This window comes from Coturnix japonica, chromosome W (genome assembly GCF_054131305.1).
Source record: "Coturnix japonica strain WE chromosome W, WE-NBRP24, whole genome shotgun sequence".
In the NCBI taxonomy this organism is placed as follows: domain Eukaryota; kingdom Metazoa; phylum Chordata; class Aves; order Galliformes; family Phasianidae; genus Coturnix; species Coturnix japonica.
In genome coordinates, this window is record NC_140701.1 from 3279672 (window position 1) to 3297797 (window position 18126).

The following is an 18126-nucleotide window of genomic DNA, read 5'->3' on the forward strand; positions in this document are numbered from 1 at the left end:
CAATGGCACTGGCACAGACAGGTGGCCAGGCCCTTTTTGGCCAATTCTTTCCTGCAGGAGAGTACACCTGCAGCTCCTTCTAATGGCTCAACACAAAGAAAAAAAACCGGCCAGAGCTTCATACTGTACCTCCGTCGCCGCCAACTCAGGCTCACGGCTGATCCCACTGCACGCAGCACCCATCACAGCAAGTGTGAACAGCTGGAACAGAGCAGAAACACACTTCTGTTTTCTCTATTCACACAGCACAGTATGGACAGACTTCTTCAGAGCTACCCGCGCATACCCTGCGGCAAAACCATGCGGGGGGACAAAACATGGCACGTACCTGGCAGTGAGATCACCTCAAGCTATCTGCAGCAGTTCCTTGTCGCTTTGCTCGGATGAAATGAGAGCAAAAGCTGCACCGAGGCAGTGGGCGGAGGGTGAGGAGAGGAGAGAGAAAGAGCAGGTCAGTGAGCAGGGCTAAGACAGTCATGGAATAACACACACAGCACAACTGTCCCACCCACTTGCTGCAAGACATGCTGAGTCTCAGGCTACGTGATGCCTGTCCGCCCAGCAACTTTACAATGCTTCCACTACTGAGCAAAGACAATGGAAGAAGCACGGGACAGGTGCCAACTTTACTGATACCCCCTTTGGAACGTGTGTACCGGGGAAAATTACGTCTGATGGTCAAGAGTAAGCAATACGGTGCTGTGAGCTCAAACAGCCAGCAGTTCTCAACACCTCACTGCCCACCCATCCATCCCACGTCAGCTCAGCTTACCTACAGGCTGCTGCACACGACGGTGAGAAGAAAAAGCACTGAAGAATACTAACTAAAGCCACTAAATAAAGGCACTAACTAACTAACGGCACTAACTAACAACAGTAACTAACTAACAACAGTAACTAACTAAACACGCTAACTAACAACACTAACTAACTAACAAAACTAACTAACAAAACTAACTAACTAACGGCACAAAAGGCACAAGAACAACAAGACAACCAACCACTCCGACCACTAGCTCACCCACAAAGGAACACAGAACGCACCGCTCCTCCCCTCATTCCAGCCGCTTATGACATCACCAACGGCCAACAGCCTGGTCCACCATGACCCCCCACAAGGCGGGGAGCCAAGACCACGTGGTCACATCTGATTCCAACATGGCACCACAACATTCCAGGACTCAGTGTGGGCTTGGAATTCTATCCTGGTGTGGCAGCGCAATGGGAGGTGTTAGGGCACAGCTGAAGAGCTGACAGACAACGGACGTTTCCAAAGGAGGGTGCCAGATTAACTCTCAGCATTCTCTTGCGGGGCTCTTAGGAATGCTTCAAACCCATTTTCACTGCCTAGCTCATTTCTAGAAAGTCCAGTTGAGAAATGCTCACTTTGTCTGGGGAACGCCTCTATGCATCATGAATGAAAAATAAAATAAAATGGGCACGCGACCCTATGAAACTTACCTCTCTGCTCTTGCTGTCAGCCAGACACCTCAGATGAGCATGACGTGTCCCTGCTCCTGAATGAAGATTCACCCAAGTCTGTGTTCCTCTCTGCTCCATCTCTGGCTCTAAAAGAAACACTGACAGAGATGATTACAAGATCCTTTGTGCAGACGAAAGACAGGGGTGCACACGAATTCTGTTTAGCAAGAAATACTACATTCCCAATGGTAGTACTTAAATCCTCCTTTGGGGCTGGAGCTCAACAGGTCAACACATCAGAAATAACACAAAGTGCATCTGGAAGACGTGTCTCAAAGCCCAGAAAATCCAACACGGGAGGGGGCTGGACAGTGGACCACAAGTGTCCATTTCCATTGCAGCTCCCTGTAGAGAACAGCACCAATCAGCAGGCGTGAATCAATTCATTCACAAGCTGCACAATGACTCTGTTCTTTACATGATAAAGAAACACACAGAGATTCCTGACCAAAAAGTTGGGAGTTAGTAATGACCAAAGAGGTTCCTGTTCCTACGCCTCATCCTCTCACCCCAACTCCTGGGTGATGCCCACAGGCTTCAAGTCAGCTCTCAAATCCGTTGAACTCCAGTCACAGAACTCCATCAAGAAGGATGTCACACATGTGACACTTACATATATTTTGCATCAGAAACAGTGACGCCAGCAGGAGCAGAGAGGTGACTGTCCCCCTGTACTCAGCACTGGTGAGGCCACAACTCGAATTCTGCGTCCAGTTTGTGGCCCCTCACTGAGAAAAAGACACTGAGGCATTGGAACGTGTTCAAAGAAGGGCAACAAAGCTGGTGAGGGGTCTGGAGCACAATGGGGCCATATGAGGAGAGGCTGCAGGAGATGGGAATGTCCAGCCTGGAGAAGAGGTGGCTCAGGGGAAACCTCATTGCTCTCTATAACTTCCTGAAGGGAGGTTGCAGTGAGCTGGGGGTCGGCCTCTTCTCTCGTGTCATTACTGATAGAACTAGAGGGAATGTTTTCAAGCTGCGGCAGGAGAGGTTCAGGCTGGACATTAGGAAATATTACTTCTCAGAAAGGGTGGCCAGGCACTGGAATGGACTGCCCAGGGAGGTGGTGGAGTCACCCACCCTGGGGGTGTTCAAGGAACGTCTGCAGAAATCCCTGCTGAAATCCTGACCTCTGCCACAGGTGGCTGAGTGACACAAAAGCTGTGTCCTTGGTTCCCGGCCTTACCTTCACATGCTGTTCATCTTGCTCTGCAGCTCCTGTTCTGAATAGTCTTCTTATATTCCCATGTGATGTACCCTGAAATACATCATTTAGTGAGTCTGAACAAAACATAAGACATTAATTGGAACTGTGAAGAAATGTTTTTTGCACTTTACTTGGAGGATGTTACATGCTATACCTTCTTTTCTCAATTGTAACACATGATTTTTTATAAAAAGAAACATAGCAAGTCAGCTCTTCAGTGTGCATATTGATGAAACTTGGTGAAATACAACTTTAGAAAAAAGTAATTTGAAAATTTAAATATTCTTATCAGAATCTCTGCTATTAGTTACCGTTCCAATGTTCTGATTTGATGATGATTCTCTCAGAGCTGTTTTGTCACTCGCCACCTCAAATGCACTTCAAGTGCTTTAGGAGCATCACTGGAATTTTGAATAAACTCGATATATTTTAGGAAAGCTGCTACAGATGCACGACTGCAGTACTTTGGAAAAATATAATCTTGATTGAACGCTGAACAGTGTTATTTAATTATAATCCAGGTAATTAAATTAATTAAACCAAGGGAATCACCTCCCAGTCAGTCAGCTCCCACCAGGGAACTCGCTTCCCTGCCAAGCAGATGCAACCAACACAAGCTGCTACATCACTCTAGGGCCCCACTGAGTCTTCCCAAGGGGTCTCCAAAGGCTTCCCTGTTGACTTCTGGGAACCTGGAAGCACTCACATGGAAACCAGTGCCCCCTAATGTGCCCCAGAGGTTTCTCAGGGCCCTGCAATTAGCTCTACAGACATCCAGACATGCCCCAGAGCAAGTATGTGTGTTGTAGGGAGCCCAAGAGACATTCCAGAGCACCCTAGTACTCCTCAGTGCGCTCAAGGGTTCTTCACCTGTCTCTAAATATGCCCTACTGGACTTTGTTTTCTCTTCTGGAGCTTAGTTCTCAGCTTTGCTTTCTCATGCCATTTATCATTCAGTTTAGAGATTATTTTAACTAAAATATTTTAATCCACCATATTTTCTGAAAACTAAGAATTGATCCTGCTCAAGGAAACAGAAGAGAAAAACATCACCCACAGGCTGCAGATATTTACCTCGACTTCTCTACATGCCATCCCCAGTGTGCTTTTCAACTCACCTTGCACAGTGACCCTGGCTTTTGTTTCAGAGTCCTCTGTCTCACAGGTGTACTCCCCGCTGTCCTTGGTGGTAGAGTCATGGATGATCAGAATGGCCCCAGTTCCCTCCTGCTGCAAGTCGTACTTCTGGCTTTTTCTGATTGCTTTGCCATCCTTGTACCACCTGATGTTCACATCTGGTTTCGACAGCTCACGGCTCAGGCTGATGTCCTGCCCTGCTGCTGCTGTCTTATCCTCCAGCTGTTTTGTTACCTCAGTAGGTTTTTCTGAAAGAAAACATGCTTTTTGAGTAACATACACTTAGGGTAGGATGCCTCTCTCAAAATACATGCATCTACATGCTGGAGATAAGTTAGAGAGGCACTTGCAACAGACGCCATCCTACAGCTAGCAGTAATCTGTAAAGTACAGACAATAGAATTCCAGGCACCATTAATTCTCTCTTAAATCTACCCCATTGAGGATGATGAACCATGTCTGAAAACTGCCTCTTCCTTCTCTCCACTGATCACACTGGGAGCCTCAGATGATGCTCTCAGATGCACATGTTCTAGATAGGAATTTGTTGTACAGCTAGATGATGTGAAGGCCATCCCTTCAGCTTATACTTAGAGGATAATTGCTCCCACAGTTCCCTCAACAGATCATTCCTGATTTACTGTTAATGGAACAAGCTGTAGTGAGATGCCCATTTCCAACACTACCCCAGTGCTTTGGGTAGTTCTCACATTTGTGTCAAATGGTTCCTCCTTTTACTTATTTTTAAGAGAAATTCTCAGTGCTTCAAGGTTCAAGTAGAAGGTTGCTATTCACTTTAACCATATTATGAGTTAGCTCTCATGACAATCTTATCAGAAGACAGTTGAAGGAATCAGACCCCAGAATCTCTCCCATCTCATTACCTTTCACAGACAGAGAGGCTTTGGAGGTTAGACCACGGGCAATAAAAACGACTTCCCCAGAGTCAGTAGGAGTCACACTTTTGATAAGGAGAGTCTCTTACCAACCCACGTTAGAAGCTTTAAATCGCCCACCACTTTCCACTCTGCTTCCATTCAGTGTCCACTTGAACTCATCAATGCTTTCATGGGACAGAATGCATTCAAAAGTGCCATCTTCTACCTCCTGGATTTCAGTGTTTTTCAGCCATTTGCTAATGCCAATATTCAGCTCTGGAAGATAAGAGATAGGTTAGTATGAGGTTTAGATGGAGAAAAGGCATTCGTGACCAATGTGAGTAGCAGTACTGGTGTTTGAACTCAGGATTTGCAGATCATGGCTGCGTTCCTCACTGATGTATTCTCTAAGACATTCTCCACTCAGAATTACCAGAAAGCTATAAAAAAAAGAGACGTGAATCTCTTGGCTTTGCTCTGGAAGAACTACAAGGAGAGCAGCTCAGTCCATGGAGCACAATGAAGATTCAATGAGCTACAGAGGGAAAAACCTAACAGAGAGGACAACTCTAGGATGCTGCGTGAGAAAAAGGGTTTTGCCTACGACAAGACATTAAATGTTTCTATTAGCTAATTTGTTACCATCCTACCCCTACTGGTGTTCAAACCATTTCTTCATTTTAGGGATGTTTAGAAAGGAAACATTTCCAGGACATTCTTGACGTTTTTTGTGATTTTCATGGCAAAAGGAGATACATTTACTTCAAAAGCAATGGGAATTTTCCAGACATCACTGCGCTAAATTGCAGAAATACAGTTCTATTGTAGAAACTATTAAGGCTCGTGGGGGAATAGGTGTAAGACATAGTGACCACACTGAATGTGCTTTTAGCACTCCTTCACTTTCCACAGTACTTACCCTGAACGCCGACATTTGACTTGGCAACATCAGTGCCAATATCACAGGTATAGAAACCTGCATCTGGCTTCTCGAGGTCATGGAGAAGGAGACATAGGGTCTTCCCAGACTGTACCAGCTCATACTTGTTGCCAGAAGTGAGCACATCACCGTCCTTTTTCCTCACTGGTTTGACCTTCTCTTTAGAGACTTCACATTCCAATTTAATCACACCCCGCTCCTCACCAAAAACATCATCCAAGGACTTCATGAAGACAGCAGGCTTCTCTGCAATTAAACAGGCAAAACAGAACAACGTGATACAGAAGTTGAGACATTTCCAGTTGCTTTCAGCTTTTTAAGGAGAGATCAATAAATCTTTACCAGTACTGACAACACCAATATAGAACCTAAAGCGGTTTCATGTCTCTTGACAGAATGCGCTTTAAGGAATTCTGAACTAATCAGTAGGAGAATACAGGGAACAGGAGGGACAGCCTGCATTGCTGTGGGTGGGACTGATATCATATGAAGTTATTGGGATGCAGCTCTTCTAAAGCTGGAGAGCTGGCATTGCCCTCACATGGAGCAGAGCTCATACAGCAGGCCACAGGATTAAGAGGATAAGCTGATCTCTCCCTGCAGTCATAAATCCTTGGAGACAACAGCATTGACACTGCATGGCACTGAAGCAGTAAAAAAATTGCTCCTGTAACTCTTCTTGTGTTAAGTAAAATGATGATAAAAAGCAATGGAATGCTTTGGCAGGACACCAAAACCATCCTCCTTCGTTGATATCTGCTGCAATGGAACCTTCCACTGGAAGAAAGCCCCTGATAACTTTTCACCCCAGAGAGGTGAGCTTTAGAAGCAGGATTGCTTCACAATAGAATGAACTGGAGCTCCTTAGCATCTCTTACATCCAGGAGGGTTGTGACCAGACCCACCTATCACCTTCAGGCGCGCGCTTTCTGACACCTTGTCTGACTTCACTGTCACTGTGCCAGCATCTTCAGGCTTAACCTGACTCATTGTCAGTGTGCAGCAACTGCCAACGTTCTTGATGTCATTGTAATTGTTGGTGTAAAGGAGGTTGCCATTCAGGAACCATTCCACGTCCTCGTCATCATGGGACAGCTCGCAGGAGAAGACAGCAGAGCTCTCTTCTTCAGTTTCCACATCATGCAGGTGCTTCGTCACTTCTACATTGCGAGCTGTGGGGAAACAAGGTGAACTGTTACAAAAATAAGAACCTTAAGAAGAGAAATCTGAGGTGAAATAGGACATGGAAGAGGCCACCCTCCATGCTCATACCTTCAGCTGTCAGCGTGGCCTAAGTCTCTGCAATTTCTGCCTTGCACTTGTACACACCAGCATCATCGGGCTTCAGCTTCAGAATCTTGAGCTCTGCTGAATGCTTATCCCTCTTGATCTTGTACTTCTCAGAGGGCTCGATGGGTGGGTGGCCCTTGAACCATTTCACAACCTTTGGAGAAGGCCTGAAGTCACAGGACAGGATGACAGAATGACGTTCCAAAGCTGTCTTGTCCTCCAACTTCCTGGTGATTTGTAAATGGTAATCTGCAAAACAGGGGTGGAAGAGAAGAAAGGATGAGGACAATTGGAAGCAGAGGAAAGTCTCTTGCGTGTATTCCATTCCAATTAATTCCATGTTCACAATTGTTCTTTGAACCACTCTAAAGATAAAACAAACGATTGCCTATAGGGAATGCCATTGACTACATTTCTATAAAGTAATACTGTATATTATCTACTAAATGCAAGGTCCAGCTCTTGTTCTGTGCTTATTAAATTGCTCCCAGTCGAGGCTTTTTTTCAAATAAGAGTGAGTTGAAAATATAACAAGTACTTTAGGATGTGAATGGAGACTCTTACGCTGGGGACAACAGCAGATAAGAAGCCTGGAAGTTTCCTTCAGATGAAATCAATGACAAACTGCATCAAATTTAGGTGCTACCAAACTTAAACTTGTCTAGTTCAGAAATACAATTAATTCCACCTTATTTGACTTCTTTGGTATAGCCAAGGACAAAACCTCAGCTCTGTAGGTCTGAATAGTAAGCACATCACTACTATTCAAACAGATCTTTTACTGAGATGCAGGTGTCTTATTTAGTGTCCAACGACTTCTAAAAGGAAATGGAGCAGACCCTCCAGAAAACACACAATATTTCAAAGACTCCAGTGAAGGAAGACTGTACGTTAATTAATTCTTCATCTTCATGATGTAAATCAAGCCAGGATACGTTACCTCTGATGAGCAGATTGGCTGTGGATTTGGATTTGCCAATTGAGAACTGAATGGTGCCTGTCATATCAGTGGTGGTTTTCGGTATGGTCAGCCGGTGGATGGTGCCTTCTTGCTGCATAATCAAGTTTCTGCCAGCCTGTAAGATTTCTTCACGCAGATACCACTTGGGAGGTTTCATAGAAGGAATGGATATCTCGCATTCAAATTTGGCTTCTTCAGGCTCAGTCACATCCTCATCACACAGCTCCTTTACTAGATTAATGGATTGCTCTTTAAGAAGGATGGAACAAGAGAAAGCAGAGATTTAGAAGGAATATAAAAAACCCATACATTATCACCCTACTTACTCATGTCAGCATTACTGCACATGAACACTACACCTATCAGCTCAAAATGCCTTAAAACATCATTAAAAAAGTAGTAGAAAGAAAGGAAAGTTGTTAAGAAGTCAGACAATAACACTGACAACCTGAAGAGAGCCCAGATCTTCTGATTCCCAGTCCAACATCCAAATCAAATCATGACCTTCCCATCTCGATATCAAACTCCTCGCATTACGAAATGGAATAGAGGATCAGTGAAACACAGACATTGATAATTACTTTGGTTAAATACAGCAACGTAGCTCTGAACAACAAGTTTTCTCCTAGTAAAGGTCTCTGTAGCTCAAATGTAATGACTCTACTTAGGAGAAATTCATTTTCCAGGATGTTCTTGCCCTTATAATTGTAACAGTGGCAAAGCTGGGGACTGAACTCTTGAGTACTGTGCTAACTCAAATGTCTCCCTTTTCTTTACCACACTTAACATCATATATATACCCTAACATTGTATATATTAAAAAAAAAACACAACCTGTGCTCATTTCAAACATACAGAGAAGATGAAGAAAAATTCAAGCTATGTTTTTATCCCTCAACGTTCAAACACAAATCTGAAGTCTAAAGGTAGAAAATCAACTTCCTAAGAAAATCGCCTGTTTTACTTAGCAAAGTAAATCCCAAAAGACAAGCTGGATATTTTGTGGGCAGAAAGGCAGGTAGGTTGGAGCTTTTATTTCTGTGAAAGGTCATGGTGGTGTTTAACTTCCTTGACATTAAAGCAAAGGATGTTAGCTGGTTTATAACATAAGATAATTTAAGCAAAATCGTCATCAGAAGCATAATTACCTTTCACTGTAAGATGGGCACGAGATTCTGCCTTTTCTGCTACAGATTTTATTTCTGCGGCATCCTTGACTTGGACACGTGTGTAAGTCAGCGAGTAGGTCTTTCCTGAAGCAGAGAACCACAGAGTCACTAAGGCTGGAAAAGACCACTAAGGTCATCTAGTCCAACCGCCAACTCATCCCTACCAAACTGTGCTCTTGAGAGCAAACCCACAACTACACTTGGCTTCCTTGAGCAAACAGCTCTGAGGCACATGGCCAGGCTGAGCATCATCCATCTGGTTTCACAGCATCACTGCCTGTTCTCTCATGTCAATGAAACCAGCCATTCCCCCACATCCACATCCCACCAAAGCTGCTTAGTGTTCCCAAAGCAAATGCTCACCAGTTGTTTCCAACTTGAAGGTCATCTTCTGGCCAGCAGCCTCGCAGATGTATTCTCCAGCATCTTTCTTCTCCAGCTGCTCCACAACCAGACGCCGTGTTTTGCCCACAGATTCCATTCTGAACTTTCTGGAGGAGGCAAGCAGTCTTCCATCCTTGGATCATTTTACTTAGGTTGGATCCTGTGCTACTTCACAGCTGAGGGAGGCACTTGCTGCCAGGGCAGCACTCAGCTCTTTCTGCACCTTCTCCTGGTTTATAAACACAGGTTTTGGCTCTGAGGGAAGAAAAGAAAAAGTATTGACTGAGGGACTGAAATGAGACCATCTTGCAGGTTTGTATGTACAGCTTGGAACAGGTTTAGGTTACCACTTGTGCCCAAACTAATAGCCTTCACTAGAGAATATCAGCTCTTCTGTTGAAACTAAGTGTCAAATCTAGGCAAGAAAGAACCTAGGAACTGAAGGAACCAAGAGGGTCCTTGAACACCAGTCCCATGGTTGCAAGTCACTATGCAAACATATTGAACCCAAAAGAACATCTGTCCTGCAGGCAACCAAAACCTGAGTTCCTTTTACTTCAGACCCACTGTGAAACATCAAAACACATAAACGTGTGATAGTCAAACCACTGGCTGCCTTTTCATGACCCAGAACAGTACTCCTGGCTTCCTGAACAGACTCCTCATGGCATCTACCATTGCCACAACTGTGACTGTCAAAGACACAAAGGAAATATGCTCACCAACGCAGTCCTTTGTTCTTTGTGTGTGATTTGCAGATATCTATTTTACTTTGAGCTCTGGGAATAGTCAGCTCTACCAGGTCTCTTACTGTGAGGAGCAGACTCACCTATCCAGATGCAGCCTCCAACATAAAGGCATAGGAAAAAGGCAGTGTACTACTAGGAGAAGTTCCTGCTTCTCCTACCATGAAAGCCTGCACGTACAACATGCACTCCAGCCTCACTGCACATACTTATCTTAGTCAAATGTTTCGGTGAACAAGAATTACAGTTTGGGATCTCAGGCACAGGAGAGATTTGAATAATATCTTGAATATTGCTTCCATTGTACATATATCAGTAATTATTATTCTACAGACAGACTGAAACAGGTCTTTGTGCCATACTAAAACCAAATACTTTCTACAAACCCAGGCAATCAAGTCTAGGGAAAAAACCTCAGCACAGACTACTGCAACTGGATCACTGTATAATAGAAACTAGATTTTACTTTACTGTTCTCTGCTGTATTTCAGACAACACCTGTCTCACCTGTGACATGAATCTTGAAGGTGAGTTTCTGGCCAGCAGCCTCGCAGCTGTACTCCCCTGCATCTTTCTTCTCCACCTGGCTCACCACCAGCCGACGCTGTTTGCCCTCTGACTCCACCTTGAACTTCTTGCTCCAGGTGATCAGTTTCCCCTCCTTGTACCACTTCACCTCCATCTTCTCCTGGGCCACCTCGCAGCTCAGCGTGGCATTTTCTGTTGGTGCAGCCTTCATCTCCTTTTGTATCTTGTTCTTCTCTGTAAACACGTCTTCTTTCTCTGCAGGGACATCACAAGAGTCACACAGTTTTGCTGTAGTCTGCTGCAGAGCTTACTCCAGTTGCCCGTTTTCATTATACTTGCACTTCACAGGGAGCATCGTGATGCCTCACTAAGACAGGAAAATACTTTCCCCTCTATTTTCCCTTGGGAAATGATAGACATATCATTTCATGTCATATCATATCATATCACATCATATCACAAAGCTAAACATTTTGCAGTCTGATAGCAGATTTGGACATGAGATTTAGAACACCTGCATGCACTGCTGAACCTCCTATCTTATCTTTTTTTCTTCTGATGTCTCTCTACATTTCCAGTAAATCAGAAGGGAACAGCCCTCTAGAACAGGTTGCCCAAGGAGACTGTGGATGCTCCATCCCTGCAGGCATTCAAGGCCAGGCTGGATGTGGTTCTGGGCAGCCTGGGCTGCTGCTTGGCAACCCTGCACATAGAAAGAAGGGGGTTGGAACTGGATGAGCACTGTGGGCCTTTGCAACCCAGGCCATTTATGAGTCTGATTATTGGCATTTTCCACCTAATTGTGTCACTCAAATTTTGTAACCAGATCTCTTCAAACACCTCCCCTTTTCTCACTCCTTGCATGCCTGGTGTGCTCTTGCACTGTAACCCTGCAGACACCAGCTGACTACAAGAGCTGCACAAGTTACCCTCCTTGCCTATGGTTTGTTGCAGTAATTCATTCCTGGATGTAAAAGCACATGTAGAAATGTGTAGCTATGACACTACATGACAAAGAATGTCCTATAGCCAAAATGTTTTGCACCAGAGAGGCTGTCAGTTGATCCTCCAAATGCAAGACACACCAAATGAAGCGTTCCTTTATCTCTGGGATTCCAAGCATTTTCTCACCTCTGACTTTCACTTGGAATGTTGCTTTGTCATCTTTTGTTTCACAGCTGTAGCTCCCTTGGTCTTTCAGGGTCACATTTTTGACCATGAGCTTGCGGTGCGTCCCCTGGGAGATGATGGTTGTCTTCTGGTCCTGCTTCACCTCTGTTTCATCTTTCTTCCATACGACAGCTCCGCTTGCAGCTGACACCTCACACACCAGCTCCAGGTCTTCAGAAGGACTGACTGATATTTCTGGAGTCATTTTGGGCTTGTTGACAACATTAATGGCTTCATCTGAAGAAAAAAAGAGAAAGTGGTTTACATCCTGACTCAGGCTTATTCAGCACAGCATGAAGATACAGTTAGAACTGATTGTAATGTCTCTGCTCATTACATTTGGGTGATCGAGTTTCACCTCTGGAGATACTCACATACAAACGTGTGCTTGATTCTCCTGTGTAAGGAAAGAGTAAGTTCTATGCAGACAGTTCTTATTTCTTTTAATCAATTCTGTATTCTGCACGTGTTCTTCTGTAGCTAAAATGAAGGCAGCTAAGTAACGTGTTTTCAATGCATGAACAAACCTATTCAACACTTTGTCTCTAAGCTAACAAGCAGCGTTTGATGAGCACATCAGTATTTCATGCCCTTCATTCCATCCAGACAGAACCTGCCTGAGGAGCAAGCTGATGGCTGTCAGCTACAGGCAGACCAAGCTTAGTATTGCATTTCTTACAGCAACAACTGTTGCTTTCAGTCACTGGATATACCAAGGCCAATTGCTATGCCAGGCACATTTATGGCATCAGTGAACAAATAATGCATTAAAAATTGTAATAGACAGGAGCCATCTATTCTTTTAAAACTAGGTGACCAAAGAAGAACAGCCCCTCTAGAGTCAAGCTGTTAAGAACTAATAGCATCAATCAGTATCACATAGATAGATTACTTCCCTGCCCTAAGACCATCTTGTGACCATTTGTTGCTCCTAATTAAGCCCCCTCTTGATGGCATTTTTGTCTGAGCCACGTGACATTTTGTGATAGGAGTTACTGCTAGTGTTCCCTTCACCCTACACCAAAGTAGGAGGTATCCATTCTCAGGGAATCATGCAGGCTTCCTCTGGATTTGATGCTCAGAGACAGCCCCAGAACTTTTTAAATCTTAGCTTAACTCTCATCCAATAATGTTCATCAAACAGTGCAACTTGTCCTTTGGGGATGCCTTTGTTCTGCATCCACCAGTTCCAACGGAGTCTTCTCGGCTTGTTTTAGATCAGTTTTTCAACAGATAAAGCCAGGGGCTTTGAATTACAAAGTGAAATTGCAGAATGCATGATTCTCAACCAAACAGAACGGGAGGTGGGATGCAGGGTGAATACCTGAGCCAACACCACCTGCAAGCAACCCTTCAATATCTTAGGAATCTCTAGCCATCCCAAATCCAGTGTTGTGCTTGATCTATCATCTCTGCTGAGTTTTTAGCCTGCTGATGGTGAGCATAATGGTGGTGATGGGTGAGCAGTTGGACTAGAGGGTATTAATCAACCTTAAGGAGCCTGTGATCAGAGGAATGTGAATGTGCTGTTAAAGGTCACAAGCGCTGCACTGCAGCATGAGCATACACAGCAAAAGGCTTTCAGTAGAGCTTCAGTTCATAAATGAGGACTGGGTTATGGAAAAGAGGTTCAAGATAGAAACCAGAAACCAGATCTTAACGCCAGGTTCTGTGAATGCAGCCAGCTGAATTTCACAGATATTGACTTTCAATGACAATTTCTTGTGTTATTTTATCCTCCAGCTCCACCCTGAACAGGAACATGTCAGTGACAAGCATTACTCCTCCAGGCTTGACCTGACAGTGCTTTACTTGCACTATGAGCTAATGGCTGTGCTTACAGCACCTCAGGGAGACACCTCAGAGATCACAACGTCCTTCGGGTACAGCAGGAGACACTCAACTCTCCAAATGTGGAGTTTAATTTGTCAAAAGAGGAGACTGGATTCCCATGCTAAGAACTTAGGACCGTTTCAGTCATAGGTTTAAAGATGATGTAATTGCTGAGGCAATTCATGAACTAGAAGAATGAAGCCCAGATGTCAGGGCTCAAGTCGTGACTCCAGTTGTCTCTTTGTTTATGAAGTTTGCCAGTGCTGAAACAAAATATGGGCACACAAAATATGTACGATGGTAAAGAACTGCAGGGACATTGCTGACCATGAGGCATTCATTTATCATAAGGCCAAACATACACGTTTAATCCTAGTTCTAATTGCTAGATTCTAATTCAGAAGCTGGCAAATTGGCAGCTTTTATAAACCACGTACCAGATTACCTTATCTCCACAAGTTGAAAGACATACACTGTACAGGGGACAGAGCCAAAGGAAGAAGCCCAGGGCTTAAAGAAAATGTCTAAACTCGGAAAACTGAGGAAAGAATTGGAACAAGCAAACTAGAAGGAAATAAATGGAGGGTGTTCTATTACTGCATTGTAACCCCCTGGAAAACAAATCGAGCCTAAAAGATGGAGACAACACTTAGGACTGAAAAGAAAAACAGAATTCCTTTATGGAAGTTAATTGGAGCGCAAAAGTTAGATGATGAAACTGGCCTCTATTAACACACAGTGGAATAATTGTAGTAACCTCACCACTGCTGGATGTGAGCCCAGACACACTAAAGCAGCTGCTGGTTTTCACTGCAGATATAGCAGGAAGGAGGAACAGCCTCCGGACTGGACCAGCTGAGCGTGGCCCTACCAGGATTTGCTCCAAAAGTCTTATTACCAGTAGTGCTTCCTGATGAAATACATGGGGGTCCTCCTTTGATTCCAACCCCAACCCACCCCACCATGCCCCCTGATAACATCCATCAGGGCCACATCTCCATAGTTCCTGAACACCTCCAGGGATCCCACCACCTCCCTGGGTAGCCTGTGCCAGTTAATTCTGAGGGCAGACCTGCCAGTATGAAATATTATGCTAACGTGACAAAGAAGGAGAAGAAAAGCAAAATTAAGACTAGCTGACAAGCCTTGGCAGGAAGTTCTGCTCTCCATAAGTTTAGTCCCGTTATTCAATTCTGTTTGGAGCTGTCTCCATGCCTCTCTGGAGTTTGTTCATTGAGAAGAAGCAATTAAGTAAGCTCTCCAATGCCAAAGTGCATACACTACTCTAGGGCTTTGTTGTTTCTCCATGGATCAACAAGGGTGACAAGCCAGAAGAATATGATGAAGAGCCTCATGCATACTCAGTGTAAAAAAGAACAAGGCAATTGTTGCTGGGAAGAAGGTGCATTTGCATTTGTGTCTTCTGCAGAGAGTACTGCAGAAATGGAAAGTCTTCCACTGGAGCAAACAAAGGGCTCTCATTTATTGCAATCAAGGCCCAGCGTGTGGATCTCAGAGATCAGACCTACACCCTGCAGCAAAACAGAGACCTGCGTGGGAAAGTTCAGTTTCTCCCTACATCTGTGTAAGAAAATGGACCACCATGGAATGACAGCTAAGTAAACATCCCTGTGACTCGTCACAGGTCTCTTCTACATGTCAGTGCTGAGCAATTCAAGATATTTAATTTGGTCTTCTTGCCAGATTTACTAAGTAAAAATCAACCAAACATCTCCTTCAACTGATTAAGAATGCTCTAAACATGCTTCTGCAGAGGTTTCCACCCAGTGACAAACAGCTCCTCCCATCACGAATGTTTATTTGTTATATTTGGTCATGCAACGCTGATTGATATTATTGGAATGATTGCTTCCCTACTTCTAAACTATTCCAGTGCAATCAAAAAGGCTGTCTGAACCTGGAGCTGAAAGTACTGCTCTATGGTGATGCAGTGGTAAACCTGGTGACTGAATGCACTGGCCAATAGCTGTGAACTGCAGACATTCATCAGCTGGCATCAAGCAATCTGGTTCAGATACCAAGCAGCTGGGTAGATTGGCTTACCCTACACTCTGCGCTATCATGTTTAGGTCATTACCAGGACTCACATCAGTCCATGGGATGCAATTTCAGGTATTTGGTACAGTCAGTGAATGCCTGCAGCCCCAGTTCTAATCAGCAGATCACAGCAACTATGCCTTGACTGGAAGAGGAAAGGAGAAGGATCAAAGCAAATACCTCTCACTTTCATCTTGGTGCTGACATCAACATTTTTGGCAACAAATTTCACTTCTGCTCCATCATCGTTCTTGGTGACGTTCTTTATCATTAGGCTGTGAGTAGTTTGGGTTCTCTTGATGATGCAGGTCTCGCTTTCCTGTAAGACTTTACCATTGATGTACCAAGTGCCGCAACACGTTGTTGTAAGGTCAATAGTAAACATGGCATTCCTTCCAGGTACAGCTTCACCAGTTGTTAGTGGGGATTTCACAGCCAGGACTGGTTCTGAGGAAGAACAACATGGATGTCTTAATGCTCTTTAGATGCAAGTCTGGTATCTCATTTAGAGATGGAAGATTAAATCATAGGTACATTTCTACTTCTCCCTTTGCATGAGTGCTGGAAGAAGCACTTCTATGCTTCAGATCTGTTACAGAAAGTTCTGCCTCTTGCACATGTGAGATATCAAAAGATAATAATATTCATGTCTCTGTCACAGAAACAGAACTTGTATCACTTTAGTGGTAGCTGGACGTTGATAGGAGATAGGAGAACTAGGAATAAGGGAAAGCCTTTGGTGTGTTAATGCACTACTATCCTTCAAGTCAAAGAAAACAACTTTAGGGAACCAACACAGCTGCTCAGCACACACTGACCCATTTCCATTGGGGCTTTTGTGCTTACCAAGGTGCACGCTCCCTGGGAATTCCAGAGACGGGCTCTGTCCATGCGCATTGACTGCAGACACTCGGAACTGATCATCAGCCTCTTCAGAAAGATTGCTCACCATGAACTCTGGGACGGGGACATGAGACTCGTGGCACCTCACCCAGGTGAAGCCAGTTAGTTTATTGGGTTCCACAATGTAGCCATCGATTGGAATGGGGGTTGCATCTTCGGAGTGGACCATGCCAGCGTCACTGAGGTTTCTGTTTTATTTTTCACCACGGGGTCAGTTGGGGGCTGGGTGGGAGGTTTTCTGGGAGCTGAACAGAAAGAAATACAGAAATATTAGCATAAGGTCATTTAGGCTGGAAAAGGCCTTCAAGATCAGCAGACTCAACTTTCAGCATGACCTACTGAGTCCCACCATTAACTACTGTGGTACCTGAGGACATACATGACAAGCTTATTCCTGCAGGTATTTGCATAGTGAATATATTCACCCTCTGGTTGCTTCTGAACATTTTAGAGGTTAAATTCCCATCAGACTTTTTCACTGTGTGCAGCCACTGATACAGGCAGGAGGCTCGGAATTACCTGATGGGCTCTAGTTACAGACTACTGACACAGTAAAGGATTGATTTCATTTCATTTTGGCCATCAGAAGGTATGGTGCCTGCTTTAAGTCACCCAATTATAATTTAAGACTCCAATTATAATCATATGGAGAACAGCGCATTTAGGAGAACTCATCTCATCTCAATAAACCTGAATGAAATCACAGAATCATAGGATCACGGGAGGGCTTGGGTTGGAAGAAACCTTCAAGATCATCCAGTTCTAAACACCCTGCCATGGGCTGGCTGCCCACTAACCAGCTCAGGCTGCCCATCACCCATCCAACCTCGCCTTCAACACCAAGGACAGGCATCCACAGCTTCTCTGGGCAGCCTGAAATGGAAGCAATGAGCCACACGTTGAAGACACTGAAATATTCATTACTGTAGAGAGAGCCAAATACTCCATACATATTGCCTGCCTGGTCAATTGCATTAAAATGCCAACAACAGACTCATCCAGCTCATTGAAAATGGTGTGAACATGGCGTACAGTATTCTTCCAGCAGCTAGTTAGATCTGCAAAGAGCAAAGACAGGAAATCTCAATGCCATACAATTTTCCTGACCCATCCTGACACATAACTGCTTTGATGTGCACTGTTACCAGCCTGTCAGTTGCTGTTAGTCAGTGCTGGATGCCAAAGGTCCCACTAACATAGCATGAAGCCAAAAGCTAGACGCTGGAATCAGATCTCCTGACCTTACCATCAGAAATTGAGATGTCATATTTTGCTCAGAGGTTCCTGCTTTTAGGATGGACAGCTACCGAGCTTTTTCTGCTCCAGGAACCAGCTTGAGCTCCAGAATTTAAACAGCAGTCAGAAATTAAACTGAGCTTTGTCACCTCCATCAAATAGAAGGAGTGGTTGGGTTCTACAGCTTTCCAAATCACTTAGAAA

At 44.3% G+C, this 18126-nt stretch overlaps 2 protein-coding genes across 2 annotated transcripts; both read right to left on the minus strand.

Moving 5' to 3' along the window:
* Positions 1 to 4807: 4807 nt before the first annotated feature.
* On the minus strand, positions 4808 to 7172 carry LOC146754249 (obscurin-like). Its single transcript, XM_085527494.1, has 4 exons — positions 6917 to 7172; positions 6550 to 6816; positions 5624 to 5890; positions 4808 to 4980 (listed from the first exon to the last, which is right to left on the minus strand). Exons 2-4 carry the CDS (start codon positions 6632 to 6634, stop codon positions 4808 to 4810), a joined length of 525 nt encoding a protein of 174 aa, XP_085383620.1. The 5' UTR covers positions 6635 to 6816; positions 6917 to 7172.
* A 104-nt stretch (positions 7173 to 7276) lies between these two features.
* Positions 7277 to 17797, minus strand: LOC146754250 (myosin-binding protein C, fast-type-like). The gene is made up of 4 exons (XM_085527495.1): positions 17794 to 17797; positions 9044 to 9178; positions 7875 to 8144; positions 7277 to 7299 (listed from the first exon to the last, which is right to left on the minus strand). Exons 1-4 carry the CDS (start codon positions 17795 to 17797, stop codon positions 7277 to 7279), a joined length of 432 nt encoding a protein of 143 aa, XP_085383621.1.
* Between the last annotated feature and the right edge of the window lie 329 nt (positions 17798 to 18126).